This window comes from Thermothelomyces heterothallicus (assembly GCF_042370625.1).
Source record: "Thermothelomyces heterothallicus CBS 202.75 unplaced genomic scaffold P884_scaffold_8, whole genome shotgun sequence".
NCBI classification, from domain to species: Eukaryota; Fungi; Ascomycota; class Sordariomycetes; order Sordariales; family Chaetomiaceae; genus Thermothelomyces; species Thermothelomyces heterothallicus.
This window is the reverse complement of record NW_027192569.1, coordinates 329,586-351,865: the sequence shown is the minus strand read 5'-3', so window position 1 is coordinate 351,865 and position 22,280 is coordinate 329,586. Positions and strand designations below refer to the sequence as shown.

The following is a 22,280-nucleotide window of genomic DNA, read 5'->3' as shown; positions in this document are numbered from 1 at the left end:
CTCCCCGCCTTCCTGCCTCTTGTCAGAATACCGATGGGCCCATGTGCGGTGTAACAGGCGGACACAACCGAGGATTCCGTACGCCGTTATGTCGATAGACGGCATCACCGAGCTCCGACATGGCCGTACATCAATAGTGTATGTACGGATTACATACATATATGCATACACACACTATTCTAAGTTCCTCAAAGTGTGCCACACCACGTGTTAGCCGAGTGCAGGGTGGCGGTAGTTAGTCGCGGTTCTCGCGCTTAGAAGCATCTTACACTTACGAGGGCACGAGGCGACCATCCCTGCTTCATTGCAACCCACTCGATGACCAACGGTTCCTCTGGAAGCAACTATTTTCAGTGTTGCCTCTGCCTACCATGTAGTCCACCGCCAAGTGTCGAGGTGTATGTATGTAGTGTACGCAGTGGGTACGTAGTGTATCGTAGTCGCACTACATCAGTGTCCGGTACATACGGACTACGTGTCTGTCCATGCATACAAGCACACTCACTGATGGGAACACACTTTAATCCCACATTTAGTTCACCCCTGCCGACGGGGGTGCACATACTACGTACACTACCCTACCACACTCCGGACCTACAACAGGGCTAAGCCTCTTCTCTTCTGCAAAGGGTGCCAAGACCGTAACCTACAGTACCTTGAACGTTGAACCTTCTCATCCCATCCCCCCAAAGAGCGTTTCGGGCGCTGTGGGGCGTCTGAATATAGCAGCACCGCAAGCGTGCCGCGTTGGGTCCTGTTCCCTCGAAAGATTCGCGCGTCGCAGCCCTGGCGGACGCCGGGAGCGCGCGCGCGCTCCCATAGTGCAGGGACTGGCACTGAGATTGTCAGTCTGTTGCATATTCTCGTTTGCCGAGCTCTCTCTGCGGCGAGTTGAAGCTTTGTTTTCCTGTATATCCCAGGCTGAGAGAGAGGGATGCCATCACTTGTCACTCACCCACACACCCTCTTCGTGCTATGTGGCTCACCCTCCCTCTCCTGCCTGCTTACACTAGCCATCGGTTGCTGCTGCAGCCGCGCGTGTAGTGCGTGTATTGCCGCCCCTGACCCGACTCTACTCCCAAGCAGACTGCCACCTCTCCATTCGTTCCACCAAGTCTGGCAGGGCTGTGCAGGTCTCCAAACTTGGCGTCTGACCTTCCATTCCGTGGGACCGCCCGTCGCCCACCACCAGCATGGCCAGCCTCAGCTTTATAATGGACGTCACCGACGAGAACAGCGTCGGCACTCGGACCCCCCACAATAAGAGGGCCAGGGGCACAGACGACCTGGCGAGTGTTGGCGAGCTTCGTGAGACAGAGAACCAGCCAGGAGCGGGCGCGAGGCATGTCAGTCGTGGTTCTGGCCCGGCCGCCGACCAGCAGGACGATATCAAGGGGGCCGTCTGCGCTCGTCCGACAAGACGGCGTGCCACCTCGTCACGGGCCCCCAAGTCCACCACCGCGCCCAGGTCGCAGCCACAGCCGGTAGCCCCCGTCTCCCTTTCCGCCTCGTCGTCATCGCCAGCACCAGCGTCCTCGGGCCGCAGCTCGGCAAGCCGACAGAGCACGAGAAGCGACGACCCGATGGACCGCCAGCGGTATGGTCCGACATCCTCCTCCTCCTCCTCCTTCTCCTCCTCCTTCTCCTCCTCCTTCTCCTCCTCCTCCTTCTCTTCGTCGTCAAAGTCCTCGGCGGGCGGCGGCCCACGGAGACCCACGGCTCTCCATCCTGCAACAGGCCAGTACACGCCCAAGATCACCCCCAAGACGGGCCGGGTTAGCAAGGCAAAGAAGGGCTTGCCCGTTCATGTCTGTGACATCTGCCGGCCCCCAAAAGTGAGTGAGATCCGAGTTCCTCTCGCCCGTCGTCCCTCCCCCCCTACTGTATACAATGTTGGGGTCCGGTTCTTCTGACATACGTTTACTTAAACAGACCTTTACTCGCGCCGAGCATCTAAGGTGAGGCTGTTTTGAGGTCTAAAAAGCCCCCCCGGCCTCTCCGACGCAGCGTGGCATCCTCTTCCTCTCCCTGGACCATCACGACTGACGCCCATGCCTCTCTCTCTCTCTCTCTCCCCCCCCCCCCCAAGACGACACCAGCTAGGTCACGGAGATCCGCAGTTTCAATGCCCCGGTTGTGAAAAAGCCTTCCACCGAGCCGACTTGCTGGCGCGCCATCAGCAGAAGCAGTACGCGTACCTTCGTTGCTTTCCGAGTGGCGCGAGTCTCGATCCTCCGTTATACTAACAACGGCATACATACCGCAGCGAGCACGATGGCGACGGCTTGTCCAAGGGCGGCGGCCCTGCACGGCAGAGCCCGCACCGGCACCCGCAGCCGCCGCCGTCTCTGGAAGGCTCTTCTTATCCGGGCGGCCGCCTGGGGGGCTATCATCAGTCCGGGACCGGAGTGCCACCACCGGTCTACGTGGTCACCCGGGAGGGGTTCCCGCCGACCCTCTTGCAGACGGACGTACCGGAGCTCCGTGACGCTTCCCCGTTGCCGTCTTCCGCCTCCGACAGCGCTTACTCGACCGCCGTATCGGACGTATCCCGAAACCTGGGCCCTTCGGCCCCCGGACACCCGTCGCCCTATCCCGGCGCGACTCCCCGCGTCTTCCCGACCTCTAGCTCGGGGGTCGAGCCGGGCTCGTCCCTCGCCGGATCTCTGTTCTTCGGCTCGTCCCACCCGGCCCAGCAGCCACAGGAGCACACCTATGGCGGGACGCTCGGCATGCCGTCGCCCGTTGTTGGGTACTCTTCCTTAGCCGCCTCCTCAGACGACGACGGCACTGCCGGAGCGCACCACCAGCAGCAGCAGCAGCAGCAGCAGCAGCAGCAGCAGCAGCAGCAGCAACAACAACAACAACAACAACAACAACAAGCCACGTCGCTCCCCTCTCTCCGCGGCCAGACGCCGCCTCTAGCCGGCTCGCACGGGGCCGAAACTCTGCTCGTGTCCGCTCCCCGCCTCTCCAACCACCTCAACGCCACTACGGCAGGCCTGGCCGTCGGGTACGCGGCCGCGAGCCCCGGGGCCGATAATGCGAGCCACGGCAGCGACATCGTTGCGGAGCTCGACCTCGTCTTGGCGGGCGGGTGTGCCCTGCCGGCGTCCTCTTCGATGGCCATCCCGTTGCCGGGGCCAGTCCGCGCTGCCATCCCCCGCTACCTCGAGATATACTGGGCACAAGTCGACCCGGCTCTGCCTCTCGTCCACCGCCCGTCATTCGAAGCGGGCCCGGAGGACGTGCTGAGGTGCGCCATGGCGGCCGTGGCCACCCAGCGTCTCGACGGCGAGGAGGATCGCACCCGGGGAAACCAGCTGCACGAGTTTGCGTGGCAGGAGTTGAAGCGGGTAAGCACCACACACTATAATAATGTGTATTAATATTCACCACACCTTCCCCCCCCCCCCCCCCCCCCCCGCTGCCGTCGACTCTACGTGTGTGCATGCTGACAAGCGGCCTCTTCCCCGGCGGCAGATACCCCAGTGGAGCCTCCAAACGATGCAGGCCATCCTCCTGTGCGAGTATTTTGCGCGCTTCCGTGGCCGCAAGCCCGTCACGCGACCTTCCAAGCCGTTCGAGTCTCTGTATTCCAGGGTGAGTCGTCCAGAGTCCTTCAGCCCGACCCCGTTTTCCCTCCTTGCCGCCGCCGAGCGCAATGGGATCTGGCGAGTCGACACCACGGCTTGGTCTCCTGCCTCCTCTCCCGCGTCATCATCACCTCTCTCTTCTTTCCCTCCTCCTCCTTCTCCTCCTTCTTCTTCTCCCCCGCCTTCTTCCTCTTCTTTTTCTCTTTGCGGCGCCGCAGCACCAACCTCCAGCACCATGTCTCCCATCGCCCTGCGCCACCTGAGTCCGCTCCAGACCACCCGCCGCCCCTGGGGTAGTCGTACTTTTTCTTCTTCCTGGGCCACGCCGTCCCTGGCGGTGACCCCTCCCCCATTCGGAAATGCTTCCCTTGCCCTTTCCCACCACCACCGGTCGATGGTTCCCATGCCCCGTTCCGGGGCCGCTAATCTTAATCCTAATCCTAACCTCCCGGCTTCTTCTCTTTCTCCTGCTCCTCGCTCCCGTCCTCGCGCGCGGCCGTCTTGGTCCTCTCTCTTTGCCCCTGATCGCCACCACAACCCGATCTCGGCCGCGGCACCTTTCCTTCTCACGCCTTCTTCTCCCTCTCCTCAGCCTTCCTCCGGGCAGACATACTCACAGCGTGTTTCGGACCAACAGGCCATGTACCAGAACCACGGCCTCCCGGACCACGCCATGCTTGCCGCCGCCGAACAGCAGCAGTACCTCTCCATCCAGGAAAGATGGCGGAACTGGATCGACGCCGAATCGCGCCGCCGCCTTCTCGCCGCATGTTTCTTCGCGGACGGCCACGCCGCCGTCTACCAGCAGCAACGGCGCGCGCGAGACGGCGATGCCGACCCCGCCATGCACCCGATCCCCCTGCTTGGCCGCGGCGCCAAGCTGTGGGAGGCCGACTCGGCCGAAAAATGGGTCGATGCCCTGGCCGCCGACCAGGACGCGCTCCGGCCCGAGCATGTGCCGCCTCTCGAGCAGCTTACCCTCGAGGACGTGGCGCGCCGTCCTCCCGTCGACCGCATCATCATCCTCAGCGCTCTCGCTCGGCGACTGCCTCGCCGGCCCCCTCCCCTCCCGACTCCTTCCCTCTCCGCCAACAATTCCCCCGGTCCGGAGCTGGACCCGCCGCCACCCACGCACCACCAGCTTGGCAGCAGCCAGTTCAGCGCTGACCAGCAGCAACCGGCCCCCTTCCTCCGCCAACACCACCGCCACCATCACCAGCAGTACTACCGGGCCCGACTCCAACCCCACCAGCCCGGTCCCTCCTCCTTTGATGCCGAAGAGCGCATCAACGCCCTCTTTCCCGACTGCCCCGTCGCCAACACCTACCTCGCGCTGCACCACACCCCGCTCCGCGACCTCCTCGCCGTCGGCGGCGACTCCTGGCTCTTCTCCCAGAAGGTCCTCCCCACGACCTCCTTTCACGAGCACCAGAGGCGCCTCAAGATCTGGGTCACCTCGTGCACCTCGTGCACCACCACCACCGCCGCCGCCGCCGCCGCCGCCGCCAACAACAACAACAACGACGACGACGACGACAACAACAACAACCAAACCAGCACGGCGAGCAACCTCCGCCCCCTCGCCTGCCTCGACGTGGTCCGCGCGACCGTCTACGCCGCGCGCGCCCTCGTGGGCTTCCTCGACCGCGAGCATCAGCCGCCGCCGCACCTGCTCCCGGGCGGCGGCAGCAGCATCACGGATACCTCTGCCGCCCCCTGGGCCAGGGACGTGTCCGATTACTGGGCGCTGTACGTGTGCGCGCTCATCTGCTGGGCCTTTGTGCACCCCGTTCGCGCCGCCGCCCGAGCAGGAGGAGGAGGAGGAGGAGGAGGAGGAGGCGGCGCTGCCGATTCTTCCGCCGGGCAGGGCGTCGATGGCGACAGCGACAGCGGCAGCGACGGCAGCGGCAGCGGCAGCAGCAGCAGCAGCAGTGGCGGTGGTGGTGGTAGCCGGAATGTTCTTCCTCCTCCTGCCCTGCTGCCGGGCGAGGCTGGGCGCTCTACTACTGCTGCTCCTCCTGCTGTTGCTGCCCCGACACGGCCGGGGAACGGTGGCCTGCCGTCGGATGACGAGGAGGCTCTGGGCTGGCTGCGGACCGTTGCGGCCGAGGGCGTCGGGCTCGAGGACGTGGTGCGGGCGCGCGGGCGGCGCGGGGCGGCCGGGGTGGTCGGCTTGGTGAGGAAGCGGCTCGAGAACGACTGCGTGGGCGGGAGGTGCAGGCACTATGTCGACGCGGTCGGGGTGCTGAGGAAGTTGGAAGACGGACTCGAACTCGGCTGGAAGTGGTTCTGAAGGGGGGGGGGGGAGGTAAGGGCGGTGGCTGCCATCCTTGGCTTCTCTCCCCTCCACCTTCCTTCTCCACCACCCCTCCTACTCTTTCCTTCTCCCTTGGGCGCCCCTGCCCTCCCCCTTCTCAAAACCACGAGACCCGAGCAGCACGAAACCACGTCGCACACCTCGTACCCTCGTACGCCGCGCACACTGCGCACATGGACGCCGCCGTCGATCATGCCCTAGTTGCTCAACACTTCATGTTCCATTCCCTCATGACCTTTCGACTCACTTCTTCACAAATATTTTATCCAAGCAATGGATATAATGCCTCACGAATGAAGGAAGCCGCTGGACATATATGGTGGTTTTCTTTCTTCTCTCCTGTCTTTCTGGTCTTTCTATCCTTCATTCTGAATTTGGACTCTTCAATTCCGAGTCAAAGCCACGGCACCTTGGACGTGGGCGAAGGGGGCCGTTGGTCGGCTGAGATTAGTTCTTTTATAATTCGTTTTCAAAGGCAGCAACGAGCCCACGACTTTATTTTTATGTTTCTTTTTTTTTTTCAATTTTTTCCTTTTTTCTTTTTTTCTTCTTTTTGTTCTTTTCTTTTTTTTTGTTTTTTAGTTTTCTTTTTGTTTGGATTTTTTATACTTTGGGGAGGAAGGCATGGAATACGCCGGGACTGGGACCAGCTATTCTAATGATAGATCAAGATGTAATGATACACCGGGAAAGAGGCAGAGCAAGCAAGCATGGCCGGGAAAAATAAGCATGGGACACTCGTAATACACATTTAATCGGTAATCTTGCTATTCCAACTCGACCGGTACTGAGTCGCTGAGCATGTGAACGTTTGCGGCGAAGGCCACTTCTCTCAAGGCAAAGGCATGGAAATGCGTCTAGAATTTATCTCCTCCGTTCATCTAACTGACTATCCTGTGGTATCCCAAGCGCCATGTGTTAAGACACGCACGTCTCACTTTTGAGTTGATCAAATACTGCCCTGCGTCTAGGCCCCTGTTTACAAAACGCCGGAAGCCGAACTTAAGAACCAAAAGACACTGTGTCTCCAGATACCCATTCTCAGAAGAGGCCATCGATCTCGCCCGTCTCGGTATCAACATCGACGTTGAGGTACCCCGGAGCGGTGGGCAGGCCAGGAATGGTCTGAATGTCCGCAGCTAGGGCATAGAGGTAGCCGGCGCCAGCAGCCATGCGGACGTCCCGGATGGGTATCGTGAACCCTGTCGGAGCACCTTTGAGGTCCGGATCATGGCTGAGCGAGTACTGAGTCTTGGCGACGCAGATGGGCAGATTTCCGAAGCCCTGGCGCGTGTATGTGTCCACCTTCTTCTGCGCAAGCTCGCTAAACTCGACAGCGGCGGCACCATACATGTCGCGGGCGATCTTCTCGATACGCTCCTGTATGGTGCCTTCGAGGCTGTACAGCAGCTTGAAATCCTTGGGCTTCTCGGCGGCGGCCACGACGGCCTTTGCAAGGTCAACAGCGCCCTTGCCGCCCTCGGCCCAGTGGTTGGCCAGGACTGCATCTTCGGCACCTGCCTTGATAGCTTCTTCGCGGACAACGTCGATCTCGGCTTGTGTATCCGTCGAGAACTTATTGATAGCCACCAAAACGGGCACGCCGTATGACTTGGCGTTGGCGACATGCTTGGCCAGGTTGACGCAGCCCTTGCGCAGCACCTCGACATTCTCCTCCTTGTACACCGCATCGAGAGGAGCGCCAGGTGAGATAGGCGGGCCTCCTCCATGAACCTTGAGCGCGCGGATGGTAGCAACCACGACGACCACATCCGGGACGAGGCCCGAGGTGCGGCACTTGATGTTGAAAAAGCGCTCACCGCCCATGGTAAAGTCGAAGCCAGCCTCCGTTACGACGAAGCCAGCCTTGGCCGCGTGGTCCTCATCGGGCTCGGTACCTGTAAGCTTCAGGGCCATCTTATCAGCCAGAATGGAGCTGTTGCCGATGCTGATGTTGGCAAAGGGGCCCGCGTGCACAAAAACGGGGGTGCCCTCCAAGCTCTGCATCAAGTTCGGCTTGATAGCGTCCTTCATCAGGGCTGTGAGGGCACCACCAGCGCCGATATCGTCGCAGGTGACAGGTTCACCGCTTCTCGAGCTGGCAACGACCATCCTGCCGAGGCGCTCCCGCATGTCAGCCAGGCTCGTGCTCAACGCAAGAATGGCCATGCACTCGCTGGCCACGGAGATGTCAAAACCGGTCTGGCGGCTGTGACCCCTCTCGGTGGGTGCGTTGCCGATGACGATCCCGCGCAGGTGCCGGTCATTGACATCGAGAACGCGGCGCCAAGTGATGGTCTCCGGGTCGATGTCAAGACGAGCGAAGCGGGCGATCTCCTCCTCGGTCAGCGAGTCGGGGTCTGTTTTGTTAATTCCCAGTTTCTTCAAGCGGCGCAACATGACGGGCGTGAACTCCCGCTTGCCGTTCTTGACGGGAACCAGTCGCCTGTAGAGCGCTGCATCCTTTTGGGTGGCCTCGTGAAACATGCGCGTGTCGATCGCAGCGGCAAGCAGGTTGTTCGCGGCGGTGATGGCGTGGATGTCGCCTGTCAGATGCAGGTTGAACTCATCCATCGGAATGACCTGGCTGTAGCCACCGCCAGCAGCACCGCCTTTGATGCCGAATGTTGGGCCCTGGCTGGGCTGCCGTACATTGGCGAACGTGACGCGACCGACATGCGCGCCTAGGGCCTGGGCGAGACCCATCGTCGTCGTCGACTTGCCTTCGCCCAGAGGAGTAGGGGTGATCCCTGTGACGACGACATAGCGACCATTCCGACGGTGCTCAAGACGTTTCAGCAGACTAAGGTCGACCTTGGCCTTATACTGACCATACGGTTCGAGCTCCGAGGCGGCAATGCCGATTTCCTTTGCGATTTGAGTGATGGGTTTGGGCGCCTGCGCTCGAGAGATGACGATGTCCGAAGGAACGGGGTTGAGAAGCTTAAGCGGTAGGGGCACAATGTGCCTCTGCTTTTCCACCTCGAACGACTGGGTCGTAGCCTCGACAACGTTTTGGAGGAGCATGGCGACCGTCATGGGACCAACGCCTCCAGGAACAGGTGTGATCTGGGAGGCAACCTGGGAGGCCGACTCGAAATCGACATCTCCCACGAGACGCTGGCCGGACTTCTTGGTTGCGTCGGGAATGTAGTTCGTTCCTACATCAATGACGACAACTCCAGGCTTGAGCTGTTCGCCCTTGACGAAGCCAGGCTGTCCGATAGCAACAACAAGCACATCGGCATTCTTCAGGTACGAGTCCAGATCCTTGGTCTTGGAGTGGCAGACGGTCACTGTGGCATCGGCATTCTTCAGGAGGTAGCTGACCGGGCTGCCGACGATGTCGCTCCTCCCCAGCACCACCGCGTTCTTCCCGGCCAGTTCAACGCCGGCCTCGTCAAGAAGCACCCTGATGCCCTTGGGCGTGCATGGGACGAAGAAAGGGCGCCCCCCACGCTTGGCCAGCTCGCCGATGTTGTAGGTGCCAAAGCCGTCGACATCCTTCTCACTGGCCACGGTCGACGTTACATTGTACTCGGAGATGTGCTTCGGCAGGGGAAGTTGCACAAGGATGCCGTGCACAGCAGGATCGTTGTTGAGGGCGACAATACGAGCAATCAGTTCCGCCTCGGTGGCCGTTTCATCAAACTTGATCAGCTCGCAAGCGATGCCGCACTACACGCAGGACGCGGGTTAGATTGCCATCATGCACGCAAACCCGAGACACGGATCCCGCGTGGCCAGCAGACATACCTCCTCGGCGGCCTTGAGTTTCATGCGCACATATGTGGCTGCGGTACAGCTCCGCGTCAGCGCTTTCCCGTACAAATCGTGTTAAGGTGGGGGGAGGAGGGGTCCCATCATGGTCTGGGCTTACATGAATCGGAGCGGTCACCGACTGCGGCTCTCGTGGTTAGTTTAATTGATAGTCGCGGATATTGATGAGCTTGCGGCGGGATGCAACCACGCACCTTGGATGATTTTGAGGCACGGCTGGAACCTCGGGTTGATGGCCTTCTTTTCGGCAATTTGCGCTTGCAACCGCTCGCGCACCTTCCGGGCAATCGCCGTCCCGTCAATCTTTGTGGCGACCATGGCTGCTGCCGAACTGGAGAAGGCCCTGGGAGCTGTTACGGACAGAAGGCAGACAGGACGCAGTATTTCGCTGGTGTGACTCCTCCAGCTCTCGGTTTTCTGCCCGAGGGTTGTGCTGGAGACTGCTGGAGCCCCGCGAGATGAGGTGGGACAGCGCGGGGAAGCGGAGCCTACGGCAGCCGACAGTGGCCGCCGAAAGTCGGCACTCCTGCTGTTGACTGCCCGCGAGTCACATGCTGCTGCACCCGCAGTTGGAGCATTGTGAGATGCGCACAATTCGCTGTTTCTCGGTCGCAGGGTTGAAAAGCACCTCGTAGAGTGGAATTGGTGTGTTGGTGAGTGGTGTAGTAGAGTCCTGATTGCCGGTGCAAGTCTTGGGGTCGGAGCCCTTTGAGCGACATGTGTAAGAGTCATGACTCCTAAGAGACCGCGTTCCTCCAGGAATGCTCTAAAGGATCACGACTGTCTGATGACTCGCCTTCTCGCCCTATTGAGATAAACCAATTGGATCCCAAAGGCGAAGAACAACACCGAGGGGAGCTTGTACCGGGATCCTTGCGTATACAAAGGATCTCGTGGATGGGGGGAGCCCGCCTGGGTCACAGCTTTTTGAGCGCTTGCCGGTCACCTAGGGGCAAGGGAGTCATAGGACGAGGATATAGTCGACGGAGTTGGCGGGACGCAGGACGGAGACACAACAACAATAGAGTAGCAAGCCGAGCCATACTTGCCGAGCTTCCTCCTCAGGACCTGAAGTTAGTTGCATCTGCGGTGCCGCCTAGGCTCAGGTTCATGAAGGGTTCTCCGGAGGAGGAGGCTGCCAGTCCGTGTTCTGGGATCAGAAATAGGCCTCTGGCAAGTTTATCCGGAGGCAACCGGCGACGGTATGCCGCGCCGGGAACGGAAAGGTGTCCGTTCACGCTGCCGAGAGCGTACAGTGGCAGTCGGCCAAGCTGTTTGAAAGGAAGAGCTACTGGAAAATGTTGGGCTAAGGTTTCGGATTTCCGTGGTCTCGTAGATTGAGCCGACCTTCGAGAGAAGTGGCGCCAGTCAGTCCAAACTGCCTCAGCAAAACGCGTTTAACGAGGTGACTGTGTTTTGACCAATCATCAACGCCAGCTCTGTCTAGAAACAGAAGGCGGTCAGCGGTGCTCTACTGCGTGCGCTGGAAACATACCCCCCTGACTTGACCTGACCAGACACCCCTTTAAGCTAACATCACGTGATATAATCTGACTAGTATAAAGTTTGACCATAACCTTGAATTTTTTAGACTGATTAGGTTAACTTTCAGTTATTAGTTAAGTTAATTATAAAAATAAAAAATAAAGAATATAATTAATTTATATTTAATTTTAAAATAATTTTATATTTATTTAAAATTAATTTAAAAGATCTTTATTATAGATTCATAGTTATATAAAAGATAAATTAAAGTTAAAATTAATTTAAAATTAGTTTTTTTTCTTTTTCTAACTTTTACTAGGTATTAAGATTACAATTTAGAATTAATCCTAAATTTTATATCTTTATTTCTCAGATTATATCACGTGATGCTCACTTAAGGGGGGTTTCTAGTCTGGTCAGGCGCACTCTCAGCACCAGCATGACTCAGGTCCACTTTGCAGCCTAGTCTGTCTGATTAGTTAAGTGGGGCAGCACCTCGCCCCGCGATTGCTGCGGGCAGCCTATCGGCGCACAATCTGCGGAAAAATTACTGGGCAAATCCATCCGGTGGAAGAATACCTACGCCTTGAGAGCACGCCCCGCAGTAGCTCGCAAAGAACGTCCCGAAGTTGATATCTGCTATTTCCCGCCGAGAAGGATACAATCACATCATAAGGACAGTAAACTTGGCGCTCGCAACCGAGCCGTAGTACCGTCAGAATGAGGCCCATCTTGTTGGCGGGCCACGAACGTGCCCTGACCCAGATCAGGTTGGTTGCCCTTGATATTTGCAGATCCTGCTGGGCCTCGAATCTGACCTGCTCGCCTCTCTGCAGATACAATGCCGACGGCGACCTCATCTTCTCAGTCTCGAAAGATCAAATAATCTGCGTCTGGTACTCCCACAACGGCGAACGACTCGGGACGTATCGCGGACACCAAGGTGCCATCTGGACCATCGATGTCGACCCCACCTCGACCATTCTCGCCTCGGGTTCTGCCGACAACACGATCCGGCTCTGGGATGTCAAGACGGGCAAGTGCCTCAAGACATGGGACTTCCCTACGGCTGTCAAGCGCGTCGAGTTCAATGAGGACGGTACCAAACTGCTGGGCGTAACAGAGAAGCGCATGGGACACCTGGGCACTATCGTTGTGTTGGACATCAAGGTCGACGTGGAGGCGGAGCAGACAGACGAGAAGGCTTTGACTATCGTATGCGACGAGAGCAAGGCCACGGTTGCCGGCTGGAGTTACCTGAGCAAGTACATCATCGCGGGCCATGAGGACGGCTCCATCTCCCAATACGACGGCAAGACGGGCGATCTGATTTACAACTTCCCAATCCACGAGCTCAACCAGCCGATCACAGACCTCCAGTGGTCCCATGACAGGACGTACTTCATTACCGCATCAAAAGACAAGACCGCCAAGGTATACCCTGGCAGACATCACATCATCAATGACAACTCGCCAGGTTATGCTAACACCGTTTTCTAGCTTATCGCCGCCAAGGATCTTGAAGTCCTCAAGACCTACACCGCCGACACGCCACTTAACAGCGCCACCATCACTCCGAAGAAGGACTTTGTCATACTAGGTGGTGGCCAAGCCGCCATGGACGTTACGACCACGGCCGCCAGGCAGGGCAAGTTCGAGGCCCGCTTCTACCACAAGATTTTCGAGGACGAGATTGGGCGTGTGCGCGGCCACTTCGGCCCGCTCAACACCGTCGCCGCCGACCCGACCGGCAAGGGATACGCTAGCGGCGGAGAGGACGGCTACGTACGAGTGCACCATTTCGACAAGGGGTACTTCGACTTCATGTACGAGGTTGAGAGGGAGAGGCAGAATAAGCTAGCGGCAGGGAATGCTTGAGAAGAGCTCTAGAATGGTTTGAGGGTGATGGTTCGGCATTTACAATGGCGTTCAGGGACACGAACTTGGGCCGGTAGGGTCGAAGTAGAGGGGTGGGAGGAAGAAGAAGAACGCCCTCTCACTTGGGAAGGGAAAAAAAAAAAAAAATTCTTCGGTTCTTCGCCCAAAGAGTATAGTTTGCTCGTGTAGCTCGGTCCCGCGCGTTCCCCGGGGGGATGCAGATACCCTACACTGGCCCGTCTTTCAGCTATTCCTCGCCTCCTCTTCTGGCCCTCGTAGTTCTCCTTGTTTCGAGCGTCCATACTAATTTCCGTCTCCAACATGAAGCGAAACGGTGGGGATAAAAAGGCAAAGCAACACCGCCTAGAGTTGTTTTCTCAATTGACTATAAGGGTTTGGTTGTTCAACCGCACTAGCAAAGCTTACCGACAATGCCAGACTGCTTGTTGCTCTCCATTACAAGAAAAAAAACCGAAACGCCAACCCCTTCCCGATCTACCCACCGATCCGCCAGACGTGACACCCAATATGCCACCAGTGGAGAAATGTACAACTGACGTTGGTAGGGGAAAATGGAAGAAATGTGTCAGTAACCCAACATGCAACGTCATCAAACAACTGCCTCCTTTCCCCAACCCTTCGATGCCCTAGTAGTAAGTTGATCGAGCCCAACCTCCAGTTTCTCTTCGAGCTACTTTTTCTTGCCCTTAGACTTGGCCTTTGCGCCAGCGGGAGTCGAATTTGTAGAGCCAACACTCGATGCCCGCGAGGGAGACGTCGAGTTAGCTTTGCTGCCCTTTGTCGACTTCACATTGTCAAGAGCCTTATTCTACAACACAAGTCAGCGCTGGTAGCCGGGCCGCGTGACCAGAATGTGAGTGACCGCTTACCTTGACACCGTTTGCCTTCGTCTTCTTCTTGGCAGGCGCCAAGCCCAGGATGCTATCCTCGTCATTCTCATCATCGTCTGGCTCCCGCTTGAACTTCCCGTTCGCGCCGTTCGACTTGGTCGTGTTGACATCCTCGAACTCCTTCACAACCGTAGTAAGGAGCGTATTGCAACGACGCGCGAGCTCGGTTGGCGTCCGGCTCAGGAAAAACCAGTCGAACCGAAAGAGTGGGCTCTCCCGGATCTCGTCCCTGATACGCTCATAGATGCCCTCCGAGTCCACGCCGTACTTGTCCAAAAGCACGAGCAGGAATCGGTCCTCCTCTTCCGTGTACACCTTTTTGTTGGTGGTCGAGACCGAGTAGTTGATTTTGAGCTGCTGTAGCGGCACGCGGTACTGGTTCATCTTCTTGCGCAGCATCTTGCGCTGATGCTCGATCTTGCGCATCCGCTCCTCGCCATCCTCAATGATCTTGATATACTTGTGATAATCGGCGATCTCGGTGTACCGCTGCCAGAAGACCTTGGCATATGCCTTGACTTCTTGAGGTGTTTTGCTGTCAACCTCCTGTGCAATCCCCTCGTAGTCGTGCCGTCCATATTTCCCGGAGCCGTTGATGAACTGTTGAAAATCGCGCTTGTTCCAATCACCAAACCCTTGTTGGGCGAGCGCTTGTTTCTCCTCTTGCTCCTCCTCAGTGAGCGGCGTGGCGTTGTCAATCTCCTGTTGTTCAAGAGCTCTCTCGGCCTCGCGCTCTGACAGGTTTTCATCGTCGCCTTCCGGGAGAGGAACCTTGTACCCGATCTCCTTGCGGTAGTATGCCGTCTCCCTGTCCTGGAGTTCGCGGAGCCTCGGGGGATAGAATTGGTAGTCGTGAACGGGCACCTGCTTTGGGGCACGGGGCGCTTTCGGCTTCGCTTCGGCAGCCCTTCCTCCAGCGTTGAATGTCTGCTTGTAGTACTTGTCAATCGAGTAAACCTGTTCTTTGCGCTCACGCTTTGCCGGGTTAATCCAATTGATCCCGATATCCTTCTTACGCGCGGCAAAGTCCTCGCCATTCCATTCGTAGGCCGACTCCGATGTGAACTTCTGGAGGTCGTCGATACCGAGCTTCTCGTATCGAGCGTTTAGCTCCTTGGTTCGGGTCTCGCCGGCCTGCAGGATCGCGTCGATATCGTCGTCATCCAGCTCGCTCCCTTTCTCCGCCATTGTTCCAAACGCACCCTTTGTCTGGAACACCTTCTCGGCTCCGTGTTGGATCATGGAAAGCAGCTCGTCTTTGTTGGCCGCAGCCTTGGCAGCAACTTGAGCGCGGCCTTGCTGGATGACCAGCTGATCGAGGCGCAACTTCTGTGCGGCGCGCTCCAAGACTTTCTCCTCGATAGCATTGTCCGTGACAAAGCGGTAGACAACAACTTGCTTGGTCTGACCGATACGGTGAGCCCGGTCCATTGCCTGCAAATCGGCCTGCGGGTTCCAGTCGCTGTCGTATAGTATCACGATGTCGGCCGTGGTGAGATTGATGCCCAGGCCACCAGCTCTGGTTGTCAACAAGAATATGAACTTGTCGGATCCCGGCTTGTTGTATTCATCGATTGCGGCAATACGATCTTCGTGCGCCGTGCTGCCGTCAATGCGGCAGTACTTGTATCCTCGAAACACGCAGTAGTCCTCCAGAATATCCAGCAGACGACTCATCTGGGAGAAGATGAGGACGCGGCTGCCCTGCTTCTGAATCCTCTTCAACAGCTTGTCGAGGACAACCATCTTCCCAGCATTGTAGATGAGATGCTCGTCAGTGGTGTAAGGCGGGCCAGGCTCGGCACCCTCAAAAAGGTACGGGTGATTGCAGCACTTCCGAAGCTGCATGACGATGTTGAGCAGTCTCGTTTTAGACTCACGCTTTCCGCCTGCTCCGTTGACCGCGTCGATGTCTTTCTCGAGGATCTTTTGATACCACTTGACCTGCATCTCCGACATGCCAATGTAGACGTTGATCTCCTTTTTAGGAAGGAGGCTCTTCTCAACGTCGCTCTTGACGCGGCGAAGCAGGAAAGGACGCAGCACGCGATGCAGCTGCTGAACAACCGTGTCCTGATCCCGATCCTGGCCCGAGAACCATTGGTCGAAGGCCTCCGAGTCGCCAAACACATCGGGGAGCAGAAAATTGAGGAGGGCCCAGAGTTCGTGCAGATTGTTCTGGAGAGGGGTGCCGGTGATGAGGAGGCGATTTCTAGAGTTAAACATGCGGATGACTTGAGCCAGTGATGACTCCTCGTTCTTGATACGGTGCGCTTCGTCGATAATGATATACTCCCAGGCGAACTTCTTGAGGTGAGCCTTCTCGCGGAGAATCATCTCGTAGCTGGTGATGCAGACATCAAAGTTCTCGTCTACCAGCCGATCATTGATGAGCTGGTGGCGCTCCTCTTTAGCGCCCTGTAGAACGAGAACGTTGACTTCCGGCGTCCACTTTTCGAATTCTCGCTTCCAGTTGTCGAGGGTAGACTTAGGAACAGTGACGAGGTGAGGACCTGTGATGCCCATGATGTGGCGCAAATAACCGAGGAAGGCGATAGTCTGCAGGGTCTTGCCCAAGCCCATTTCGTCGGCAAGGATGCCTGAGATGCCGTTCTCGTGAAGAGAGATCAGCCAGTTCAGACCGGCGATCTGGTAGTCCCTCATGGTGCCTTGGATGAAGGGAGGGGACTCCCGGAAGACGGTCTCGGCAGAACCTCCATCCTTTTCATCCTTGAGCAGCTCGGCATCTTCCTCAGCCTCGGTTCGGCGACGTCTCTCGCTAGTAGCGCCACCCTGGCGACCGCCGCGCTTCCTCTGCCTGGCTTCTTCCTCATTCTGTCGATCAATCTCCTTCATGATTTCGCGGATCTTGGGATTCGGGTTTGTCTCGATGAAGTGGCGAAAGAGGTCAGTGAGACCCAGGAGGTACCGGAACCGACGGAGTGTATCATCTTCCTACTGAAGTGTTAGGTGCGGTTGAATGAGGACATTTCTGCAAGCGCTTCTCACCTTCGACTCGCCCAGCCGGTCGTGCTTTTTGCCGAAGATACTCCTACGTAACTGGTTGGCTTCTGATCGCTTCTTGCGGCCGTCGACGACGGGGTCACCAGCTACGCTGCTGGCAGTAGTATTTGGATTCGTGTCGGAGTCGGTGTAGTCGGGGGTTCCATCGACCTCCTGCAGAAGCGATGGTCAGCTCGCCTCAATACCACTCGGACCGAGCGTGGAGGCACAGGACAGGGAACAGGCGCAGAGGGAAAGGTCTTACCATGTCGTCGGCCGTTTGTACTGGTTTGCTCTGTTCCGGTGCGTCGGGCATTGACGCATCGGTGTCGTTGCCGCTCTGCTTCGCACGGGGAGCCATGGTGGCGGCTTAGGCCCTCGGTCGAGCGTCGAGCTGCAGTACGCGACTCGGACGCGCTCGTGCGTACAAGTGCAACTACGCGACAGGTAGAAACCTCCTCACTATCCGGAAGTTTGGGGGGATGAACGCAGGCTTCGTGGCTGCAATTCGCAACGGGAACACGGACAACTCGGAGGAAGAGGCGTTGGAGTTGGGTGGATGCTGAAAGGTTGCGAAATTCTGAGGTTGAGGAACTTCAAATGGTTCAAACCGCGTCCTCAGCCAATCACAGCCGCCACACCGCGGAGGGGATTGAACGGGCGGTCGACTCGGGGCTTTCCCGCTACAGAAAATGAGACGCCTGGATCAGGGATAAGGGAGCTCTGGCTTGCCACTAGAAGAGTGTTCAGTTCGGAAGTCCGACTTGATCAGACACATTCCACAATTGATCACGTAGGCTAGGTGCAATGCCATTTCATGGCTAGGATTTCGATGTTGGCTCTAGTGGGAAGCCAGAAGCATGTCCACTGTCCTCGTAGGAGCGGCAACCTCTGGAACATTGGAGTACCGTGAGTCGGCGTCTAGCAGAGGATGCCTCACGGTTCGTTCCCCATCAGATATTCCAGATACAACGTCAGAAGGCTATATAACGAATCGAGACGCCTCTCTACTCAAGTCACATCTTTGCGCCGACAGTCGAAACTCGTCGCATTTGGGCGATCCTTTGTCCATACATCCAGGACACGAAGAGCTCAATCCAGCCTTCTGGGTTCTGCGACTCCGTGCAATCTTTGGGTATCCGTCTCTTTCGTGATGCTTGTTCCCCCCTTTTTTTTCTCTCGTTGTTTTAGAAATCCACGATTCGATATAAATCGACTGAAGCATTTCAACATGTTTGCACTTGTCCTTGCTTTGTGAGCCGGTTTGCTCTTTTCGGCTCGGGATTACTAACTACAGAGTATGTAGAAGGGCGAATTAGGTAAGCTGCCCCCCTTCAGCGTGCCGAGACTTGGGTTCCAATATGAGATGGTCCAAAGCCCCACAGACCCTTCCAATCGCGAACGATGTTCAGCTGGAACCTTCGGCCAACCTCCGGTTGTGGTGCTTGACTCAGGCTCCAGCCAATGCTCTAGCACACTGGCAGGTGACAACACAGCGCCGGCCAGCAGCTGTTTTCGTCGTCTTCCATCGCGAACCTCGTCTCGACACCAGCAAAAAAACAGACAACGCCTGACGCCTCTTGTTCGGCGCCCGTAAACTGAATAATATCCTCTACCACTTGTAGTCACGGAAACCAGTCTGTTCCACAACTACAAGTGTTTTGGTCTCCGCTCCGGCCCACATTCATCTTCTTGGCCCTGCCCGTGAAAACCCCTCAATTTACCAGTCACACTCTAGACTCTGTCCAACACTCAACGAGGAGGGGAATCCAACTTGACCCGGGGGGACATTGCAAGCACCGATCGAACACTCCCAGCCGCCGCCACGCCTTACCGAGCCAAGTTTGCCCACGTACAATGAGCGTCGAGGCGAACGAGTTGCTTGATGCCTTCAAGGCCGCTGCGCTCTCTGTCACGAAGCTCTACAAGACTTCGGCGCAGGCCCAAGCCAAGTCGCGCGCCGATGGCTATCATGACTGCCTCGAGGATCTGCTATCCTTCCTGGACAGGGAGAACATCGGCTTGTGTGATGGAGAAGGGCAAAGAGTCCGGAGATGGGTGATCGACCGGATAGAGGGGCGAGATTCGACATCCCCACCACTCGAGAGCGATGATGAGGCAGAACGATCCGACGCGCAAGTTTTATCGTCACCACACATCCAACGCGCCACCCCCGCAGCAGTACAACGACCAAGAGACAAGGACGAGACGCCGGCGAGGGACGAGTCAGCGCCACCTGTTGTTGCGACAGCGCCCATACAACCCAGCCACGCAGTGGAGGACGTCGACATTGTCGTCCCGTCGCAAGAAACATTCAACTTCCAGGCATCACATCCTTATCCCCACGACGAAGCTCTGAGACTCGCCAACCTCAATCTCTCGGACGGTCAGACAATCAACTCTTCCAATACACGAGCAGCATCTCGCAACGGGAGGAACAGGAACGGACGGACAGGGACCAGGACCACGCTTGGAAGAGGAGCGGGGCAGAAGCGCAAAGTCAACCTTGCCGAGATATTTGACCTGGGCAGTCTAGAGTATGGAAACGGTAGGGATATGTTTGGCAGTGGGGGGAAGCGAAGCCGGTTGGCATAACGGGCGGCCGAGTGGACGATTCACGTACATGATCCGTTCTGTCCGCACGAGGCCCTGAGGAGTTATTTCTTTTGCGGGAGGAATGGGAGGCGCATCTTATTCGTATTGCATCGCATTCCTGGGAGCGCATGGGTATGGGCACGGTTTTGACGACACATGGGCTTCAAGGGGACGGACAGGGAAAGAAGGCGGGATGACAGCTAGATGGAGCATATCCGGGCGTTACTTGATACCACATCATGCAAGAAGACATGTTGATTTTCTTTCCGAAGTTCTTTGATATTTCCCACATTTTTCGTGTATGTAGCCCTTGTTTCGGTACGTCATTTCACAATACCCGAGTATTGCAATGTTCTAATGAAGAGACACAATGCCAGCCGGAAAGATCCTGTTGTCTTATTTTCAGGTCTGTGTTTTGCCCCAGTCAACCCATTTGAGTGGGAATCCAGTTCAACGAAGTCTCCGGATTCGAAAGCCGACGAGTGTTCGTACTCATGACTGGATTCCCATAATACGAGCTATTACTGCTGGTCTCCGACGACGGTGTTCGAGTCCTTCTCTGTATCAGGCATCCCTCTTTGCACTCACCTCGTAGCAGCACCTCATATACGTGACTATCCATTGCCAACGTTCACCCACGCTCGCCGGCGGAGACCATGCGAAGGAGGCTTCTCTCGCAGGCAGAGTACCTTTTCAATGTCGACATGGTTTCCGGGAGAAGAGCCCATCTTCAGCGATCTACTGTGTATGGTTATTTTTAGAAGTAGCATTAATCTAAATAATGAAGGTTGGCATGGTTAGGAACTCAAGCGAGTAACCACTTGTGCTGTCTCTCATGGAACGTTGTCGAAGAGGTCAGGGTTGAAAGTTGTGGTCAACTTCAAGATAACTCTTACATCTATCTGTTCAGTACAAAATGTGCTTTTCTGCTTGGGTTCAGTTCAGTTCCTTGGGCAGCTGATATCCTTGTATCCTTTTGGGGGGTTGTTGCATGTCAACAACCCGCCCCATCCTCCTTCTCGGATGTTGCCCCGGATCCCCAGGTCCACTGATGTGCGCTCCGGCGATCGTGGCAAGCGCTTAGTTAACTAGGGATGTCGGCTCACAGCAGAGTGTTCGTATCCGTCACGGAAAAAAAAAAAACAGTGTATGTAAACTACTGTGTAGCCATGCAGTGGACTGTACTCCGTAATGGACGCAATTAATTGCTGTCATACAGGTGTTTCTTGTGTTGGGGACAAGAGTCCAGGCCCGTCTTGCAAACCGGATGGCGTGCAATAAAAGCTTGGTTAGAACTGCAGGGATGGTAACTACACTACGTACTTGCAACTGCAGAAGTATTGTCCGTACACGTCCGTACATACAGTACGAAATATGTCCGTGTATTCTGTACTACGGTGTAAATGTACGAGCGGCCCTTGACAGCATGCCCAATCCAATTGGCGAATCAACGGGGCCGCTTCGACGCGACGTCGCGTTTGTTTGGTTTGGCCAGCTGGACTCGCCCCATGAAGCCTTCCTTCACTGGGTTGCATCTGAATCAAGACAATCAAACCTGACCCCCGCTCGTCAACAAAAGAAACAAAAGCCCATTGGCACACGATTATTTTCGGTAGGCGGGAACACGATGCACGCAGAGTTCCTGCCAGCCACAACGCCGCCTCCTTGCTGGATTAGAGAAGTCCAGGCCACTCGGGTTGTAATGTAGTGTAGTGTAGTTAGTGGAGGGCACCGAGCAGGGGCGGTGGACTCGAGATGAGAGAGGTCTGGGGTTGTGGTGCATGCGGCGGCGCCATTCCTATGTTGGTCACCTACAGAGTAGTTAGCGTGCCATTTATTTCCCCCGGCTTCCATTCTTGAACCCACCGCGCCCACTTCCCCAACCCAGCTTCATCCGACCACCGTGCGCTCGCTTCCCGTTGTTGCTGTAATTGAAGTCTGTTGCCATGTGAGACCCCCCCCTCACATTCCATGATCGTCCGTGTCTCGCACGTACATTAACCCTGAGCCGAAACGAAGCAGCAGCCAGAGTAACTTCCCGCCCTCGTTTCTTCCACTTCCTACCGAGAGATCTTTATTGCGTTCCACCCGGCCCAACATGAAGACCTTCCTGCTCCCTCTTGCCATCCTGGCCTCGTCAGCCGTGGCCCAGTCTACCAGCACCTGCGCTGCCGATTACATTGTCGAGTCCTGTCTCAGCACTGAGAAGGCAAAGCTCGAGAACTGCGGAACCGAGGACTACGAGTGCCGGTGTGCCTCTTGGGAATCCATCCTCACGTACGCCGTTCTCCCCACCACAACTTGCGATTGATATAGCTCTCCCACTGACGCAACCGGACTTCACCACAGCTGCTACAACAACTGCCCCAACGACGACCGTCAGCGTAAGTCATTCAATGCCTTCCGTGTTCCCTTCACCTTTGCTGACCCCCTCCCAGAGAGGGACGCCGGCCAGCGTGATATTTTCTGCGGCTACGCCAGCCAATTCAAGTCCAGCACGTCCGCCCCGTCGGCGAGCAAGACGGCGTCGACACCGGCGAAAGCCACCGATGACCAGAATCCGACTAGCACTGGCTCTGAGAGCAGCACCGCGACTTCCACTGGCAGCAGTCCCACCAACACCAACAGCGGCGCCGATCTCGCCCTCAACGCCGGCAGCGTCCTTGCCGCCGTTGCTGGTGTGGTTGCCGTTGTCCTCTAAACGGACGAGGGCCC

General features: G+C 56.9%; 6 protein-coding genes across 6 annotated transcripts; 4 read left to right on the top strand and 2 right to left on the bottom strand.

The window, feature by feature from the left end:
* Window positions 1-1,193: 1,193 nt before the first annotated feature.
* On the top strand, window positions 1,194-5,889 carry P884DRAFT_323304 (uncharacterized protein; the record flags this gene model as incomplete). The annotated part of the gene is made up of 5 exons (XM_069445441.1): window positions 1,194-1,835; window positions 1,933-1,958; window positions 2,090-2,194; window positions 2,267-3,356; window positions 3,463-5,889. The coding sequence occupies 5 exons, from the start codon at window positions 1,194-1,196 to the stop codon at window positions 5,887-5,889; spliced, it is 4,290 nt and encodes a 1,429-aa protein (XP_069298442.1).
* Window positions 5,890-6,954: 1,065 nt separating this feature from the next.
* On the bottom strand, window positions 6,955-10,011 carry P884DRAFT_298910 (formate--tetrahydrofolate ligase-domain-containing protein; the record flags this gene model as incomplete). Its single annotated transcript, XM_069444652.1, has 4 exons — window positions 6,955-9,591; window positions 9,670-9,707; window positions 9,794-9,814; window positions 9,888-10,011. 4 exons carry the CDS (start codon window positions 10,009-10,011, stop codon window positions 6,955-6,957), a joined length of 2,820 nt encoding a protein of 939 aa, XP_069298441.1.
* A 1,727-nt stretch (window positions 10,012-11,738) lies between these two features.
* P884DRAFT_291391 (WD40-repeat-containing domain protein) lies at window positions 11,739-13,414 on the top strand. The gene is made up of 3 exons (XM_069444099.1): window positions 11,739-11,948; window positions 12,015-12,612; window positions 12,679-13,414. The coding sequence occupies exons 1-3, from the start codon at window positions 11,899-11,901 to the stop codon at window positions 13,054-13,056; spliced, it is 1,026 nt and encodes a 341-aa protein (XP_069298440.1). The 5' UTR covers window positions 11,739-11,898; the 3' UTR covers window positions 13,057-13,414.
* On the bottom strand, window positions 13,415-17,545 carry P884DRAFT_241354 (chromatin-remodeling complex ATPase-like protein). Its single transcript, XM_069440214.1, has 4 exons — window positions 17,236-17,545; window positions 16,977-17,144; window positions 13,947-16,922; window positions 13,415-13,885 (listed from the first exon to the last, which is right to left on the bottom strand). The coding sequence occupies exons 1-4, from the start codon at window positions 17,329-17,331 to the stop codon at window positions 13,748-13,750; spliced, it is 3,378 nt and encodes a 1,125-aa protein (XP_069298439.1). The 5' UTR covers window positions 17,332-17,545; the 3' UTR covers window positions 13,415-13,747.
* A 1,282-nt stretch (window positions 17,546-18,827) lies between these two features.
* P884DRAFT_276818 (uncharacterized protein) lies at window positions 18,828-19,565 on the top strand (the record flags this gene model as incomplete). The annotated part of the gene is made up of 1 exon (XM_069443003.1): window positions 18,828-19,565. The coding sequence occupies one exon, from the start codon at window positions 18,828-18,830 to the stop codon at window positions 19,563-19,565; it is 738 nt and encodes a 245-aa protein (XP_069298438.1).
* A 2,098-nt stretch (window positions 19,566-21,663) lies between these two features.
* On the top strand, window positions 21,664-22,266 carry P884DRAFT_197572 (uncharacterized protein; the record flags this gene model as incomplete). Its single annotated transcript, XM_069438072.1, has 3 exons — window positions 21,664-21,842; window positions 21,915-21,953; window positions 22,008-22,266. The coding sequence occupies 3 exons, from the start codon at window positions 21,664-21,666 to the stop codon at window positions 22,264-22,266; spliced, it is 477 nt and encodes a 158-aa protein (XP_069298437.1).
* Between the last annotated feature and the right edge of the window lie 14 nt (window positions 22,267-22,280).